General features: G+C 39.3%; 1 protein-coding gene across 1 annotated transcript in view; it reads right to left on the reverse strand.

Moving 5' to 3' along the window:
• prex1 (phosphatidylinositol-3,4,5-trisphosphate-dependent Rac exchange factor 1) overlaps positions 1–5,685 on the reverse strand; it is a 77,009-nt gene that overhangs the window by 32,721 nt on the left and 38,603 nt on the right. The window contains exons 11-13 of the mRNA XM_035656448.1: positions 3,632–3,732; positions 1,580–1,683; positions 799–848 (exon numbers count right to left, since the gene is read on the reverse strand). Coding sequence (XP_035512341.1) covers positions 799–848; positions 1,580–1,683; positions 3,632–3,732 — 255 coding nt within the window. The remainder of the gene's footprint in view (positions 1–798; positions 849–1,579; positions 1,684–3,631; positions 3,733–5,685) is intronic.

Genomic DNA, 5,685 nt, shown 5'->3' on the forward strand with positions numbered 1-5,685 from the left:
TGTGTGTGTGTGTTTGTTTGGTTGAGGGGGTGTCAGAGGGAAACGCATTTTTACTTCTATTCTGACTAGTAGACTTTCAGATGGAAAACAAGTGAGATCATTTTTCCCCTTCATGGGACTAATTTCAGTTTCAGGGTTACAATTTAGATTTGTTTTAGGTAAAGTTAACGCTAATTTATGTATTTTTAGGTCCTGAATTAGTCTTAGGTTAAAAGACCAATTAAGAACTTAATTAATGGAGCACTACATTAGTATAATGACATCTGGGGATGGTGTGTGTATATACTGTGTACTGTAGTGTTTATATTTCAGAGTATGTGTACTGCATATGTAAGCAAAAAAATGAGAAAGTGTGTGTGTGCCTGCGTTTATGTGTGCAAAGGAGGGAGAAATAAAAAGGTTAAAATGTTTGCAGCCATGATTTAGACTCCCACTTACATCATGTACATTTAGAAACATAAATTCAGCTAACCCACTACACTGTAAAGATTACAAGACAAATGCTCATAATATGTGACTCTCCTTATAATCCTTTAAGAGCCACCTCATATAAACCTTCAGTCAGAAAATCTGAACACATGAACCGACAGCAGCTCAAGCCTGACTGGGAGAGTTGGAGAGGAAAAAGGTTTGAGGGCTGTCATTCCTGGCAGTGCTACTGTTAGTTCAGTCATTACAGCAAGGGTGACGTGGGCCGAATGTGAACCCTTCATGAATATGCACTCATGCACCTGGAGAGTGGGAACATTAGCATATGGGGGGAGGAGGAAGAGAGAGGAGAGAAGGGCAGGTACTTACTTGATGACAGGCGTGTGGAGGCTGTGAAGGCGGCAGTACAGCCTGACGCCCTAAAAGAGAAGAAAAAAGGAGCGGCTGAGTCATGGAGCGTACACACCTTGGGTAAACAAGTACAAGCATGGCTTCAGGACAAGAGATCTAACTGTTTGCTTTGAAAAAAAAAAAGGCTCCCCAAGGCTATCTTATTTTATGATAGAAAATTTCAAAACCATTCTCTCAGTCTCTAAATGGGGTGCGAGAAGGCCAACATAACCAACCTTTATGTCCTCTTTTTTTTGGAATTTAGTTTCTGGCTGAGTTTTCTATGGGAAGGGATTAGTTCTTCCCGAGATTATATATTTGAACATTAGCATAAACTCTTGCACCAGTCACTGAGGTTTATTCTTGTAGTAGAAATTGTTGAGCAAATTTATTCAATAATGTAATTTTAAAAAAGTACTTTATCATCAAATCAGGATACAAAGTTGGTCAAAATAAAAAACAACAGGTAGATTAACTTTAAGCACTGGAAACTGGCAGCACGGGTGCAGTCAAAGATGTTATTTTCATTAGTCAATGACTTATTCTTGTTTTTCTTGGTCATTAAAACGATATTGTTGAATTATTCTATGATCTACTTTGTAGAATAATTTAGCGTATATGCAATATGCAAACACAGATTTCCAACAAATTAATGATTATTGTCCCTGTTAAAAGTGCTATGTCTTTTTTCCCCCATCTTTTGTTTTCACATTTCTTATCAAACACAGACAGGGATATTTAGAAGCAAAGCAATAGTTACCTTCGACATGATGTCTTCCATCTCACTGCGGGCCTTGTAGGTGCCATCGTCATAGCGGAATCGGTACAACACCTGCTCGTTCTTGAACTGGTGCTTGTCTGACACTGAAATACCACCAGAAGGAGAAAATGTCACCTCAGCTGGACTCCTGTCTGAATACTGATGTGATTTGGGGTTCATTTATCCATCAAGCTTTTTGTATGCCCTTCCTCCTCCACTCTTAACTGTGGAATATTTAGTATATGTTTTACTTTCTTGTCTGCGTTTACTTAAGAAAGATTGATAGGAACATCGATGTTCCTATTTATTGTCTACAATACCACACCACTTAGCAGAGCTTTTTGGTAACAGTAGTTTACATTTGTCACTGATGTATTCAGACATCGACAGCTTAGGGGCTATAGTGAGAGTCTGGCTGAAACCAGTTTTGTTTTCATCTTTGCAGTTCTGGCAAGCCAAGTAGAGCTTAGTATTTGAGTTGAGAATGGGGTATAGTTCAGCCAATAGGATTTCTGAATACATACACGCAGATGCGTTATAAATTACTCCAGATATGTTGTCACAGTTGAAGCATACTTGTATCAAGTCCACCTCTGAAGTAACTTTGCAGAGTGAGGCTAATTTGTCTGGGCCTTTTCAAACATGCAGGTTTCATAATGTTTGGAGAATAGCAGAGCATTAGGGTTTTTTTAACACATTTAATCTGCTGTAGTTATTGGGGTAAGTACAGACAAGAGAAGCAAGAAGCGAAAGTCTGAGGAACACTGCAGTTGTAAATTCTTGTCTGTGTCGGGTAAGCCATGAGATTCAAATATTTAACATAGCAGACAGCTGCCAATTCCCATAAAATCTCCTAACATGCATTAATAAACTCCAAAACATGTTTTTATATAATCAATCCAACACAGAAAAGCGGCTAATACATACACAAACATTTGCCTGTTGGAGAAACTAACAGTGAAATCTGCCAAACAGAGGCAGTTTGGTTCCACCACAACAAGCTGGCAAGGGCCCAAACAAGCTGCTGGTTTTCTCAGTCTAGACTTAAAATGCCCCCATAAAACCAAAGGCACCACACAATCAGCCATTGTAAAGTGTCAAATGTGGAATTTAAAGTGCATGAAATGATGAATTATCATGGGAGAAAAGGAGATGTCAAAATTGCAAACATTCAAGTATGAACTGGTGTGTTTTAGTGGCTCAAACGTACCAGTTGATTGGATAAAGTTTGCATCACGTACTATAAAATGCATGTGGTCGACTGTCTCTGTTTTTATGCGTTTCTTCACAAAGAAAATTCACGACTCAGGTGGGGTGCACGGACAGCTTCAATTTGCCACTCTGTCACATTGCTTCTTTCTGTCGGAATTTCTTTTCACCGACTAACTGGTGACACCTACACTTTGCCTGCAGCGCTTGAGCATCTCCAGTTTGCCCACAAAGCCTCACTGCTGCATGTCATCATTGTATCTCTCTGTGGTCGTAGGCTACTGTGAGGGTGGATTTTAGGGGATTTTCCACAGGTATTAAGGAATATGAACGTTTGGTTTTAGCAAATTTCCCTGACAGGGTGGCGTGTATAAATCGCAAGAGTGGTTTGTACTTATTTTGCAGGAGAGCCCCTTTAGCAACACTTTGGACAACCGTGTTCATACATTATTTATAGCTGTTTGTGTATGTGTGTGTGTGTGTGTGTGTGTGTGTGTGTGTCGTTTCTTAATGCATAATTCAGGTTAGTGGATCTGTGAATGTCACACTCAAGACGAAATCAGGGAAGGGAAAATAATGTGAGGCACATTTCTAGAATTATTATTACCAGACAACACCTTTGGATCGTTGTGGGGGGCAAACAATTATAGAAAGAGAATATGAATCAGAGAAAAAGAGAGGCAGTAAAACAGGCCCAAAAAACAGAGGATGAGATGACTAAACAAAAGCTAAAAACAGAAAACAATGTGAGTAAAAAGTATAAGAAAACAGAAGATGACAAACAGAAAAACAGAGCGAGAATAAGGAAAGGAGAGAGAGATAAAGGATTTTGTTGTGTCTCACCATGGTGAATGATGCCATTTTCTAGCAATGCTTGTCCCAGGTTCACTCCTTCGTCAGGTTTACTGATCTCTCCGCTCTCTATTAGCCATGACACAAACTCACTGGGAACACAAGACAAAGAAGCATATGATGAGACCTTAAATTGGTAATCTGTTCACCAATTTGTTTATGGAATTGTCAACATCTTGGACATGGGTATCCTTGCTGTGCTGGTTTTCATGGAAATTTCACAGAAATCACCTGGCAAACACACAGTGTGGATGCCACCATGTCGCTATATTTTTTCTTGGATTTCTGTGGATTTCTGTTTTCTTTCATGTTTATTTGTGAAGCCTCTCATGTTCATGGCTCATGATAAATACATAAGACCGTACCACACTCGTAAAACATGCATCTCTTCCCTTGTTGTAAGGGATCAGCTCTTAAATATGTAGCACATCCACATTTTAAAAAGAAGAAAGATGTTTTGCTAATTTTCAGCATAATTGTATTGAATTAGTTATAGTAGTGGCTAGTAGTTATAGTAACCTTATATTAAACACCTATGCATATGAGAGATGTTTTGATATATCTGCTCAGGCTGGGAATTTCACTACAGCTCAGTCTTTTAAAATTTCTTCACGCATTTAGCTGTAAGAAACAACAGATAAAGAAGAACAAGAGTGCAAGTGGTACCTGAGTAAGTGATTTTTAACCTAATGCTTTGTTTGAATATGACAAGCACTGCAATGCTTTACTGGCTGTGGTTGGGATTTCTCAATGTGGCTAGTGTAAATGATAGGAAGAGCTAGTTAACAATGCTAATATGAGGACGCTTTTCGTTTTGCTTGTTTGTATTGTATCTTAGAGGCGCATGCTATGCATACAGTGTTAACATGTATGTCTTGCAAGCAGAACCTTTCAGTTGGCTCACGTGACACAACCAGTGAAATATATCCTTTCTGTGGCCGAGCTGGCCTTGATGTTCAACACTTTGAGCCTTGCGCAATGCAACATGTTGACACTGTGCAAGGCTCTTTGAGCAATTTAGTCCGTCTATGTATGACATTTAAAATGGTTACAGTGGTTTTAATGAACTACTTTAACCACAAGCACAGACAGTGTGCATATTGATGCACAGTGCATCTTTGGGACATATTTCTAGAAAATGTACTTATCCTTTTCTCTACTGCTACAAATATCCCACTTTGATACTGTACCTCCATTAACCACCTTAATTTAAGCACTTTAGCTCTGCTCCCTTCTTTTCATGCCCAGTGTGCGGGGAACTAATGTTTCAAGGAGAAAATTACGTTCTCGCCTTCTTCGTCTTTCATGCTGCTCAGTGAAATCACTTCCCCAGATAATGATGAACAGTGAATTAGAGCTAGTGTGTGTGTCTGTGTGCGTGTGCGTGCATCAATTTTGAGACTGAACATTCCAGCATGGGAATCATTTTGAATCCTGTGTGAAAAATCTGTACTTATGTGTGGATTTGCTTTCAGGCAGTCATGCAACAAATATATGTGCGAGTGTGTGTGCAATCACTTGGCATGTGTAAATGTCAAGCATACAAGGTGTACGGGTGTGTGTGTGTATGTATATAAGTAAAAGTCAACCCACAAGCATATGATTTCTTAGTGTGTATGATCATGTAACTGCAGGACATCTTGAGCTATCTGCCCCCAGTCCTTTTTTTGCCTGCCTGAAGCACAAAAGGAATATTTAATTATACTTTTTAAGAGTAGTTCTTGTGACCTGCCAGGTGCATTCTATAACCTGTAAGTGCTCTGCTTGTGTGTGTGTGTGGGGAACAAGTTTCAACGTTTTTCTGGGTCTGGAAGAAAGTGTGTTTTCATGCCTGCATTATCAGTGTATGTGTGGTCATTAGCTCCCTGTATGTTAATGTCAGAGCCAGTGGCTGTTAATTGACATTGACAGGGGACTTGAGTGAATGTGAGGGGATGTTGGGTGTGTGCTGTGAATGTTATGTAAGTTGGGTTAATTTTAGACATAGAGCTGTTATGGAAATTAATATCCTGAGCAAGAATAGATAATGTGTGTGTGTGTGTGTG

This window comes from Morone saxatilis, unplaced genomic scaffold (assembly GCF_004916995.1).
Source record: "Morone saxatilis isolate NCDOM2014 unplaced genomic scaffold, NCSU_SB_2.0 Contig15, whole genome shotgun sequence".
Classification (NCBI taxonomy): Eukaryota; Metazoa; Chordata; class Actinopteri; family Moronidae; genus Morone; species Morone saxatilis.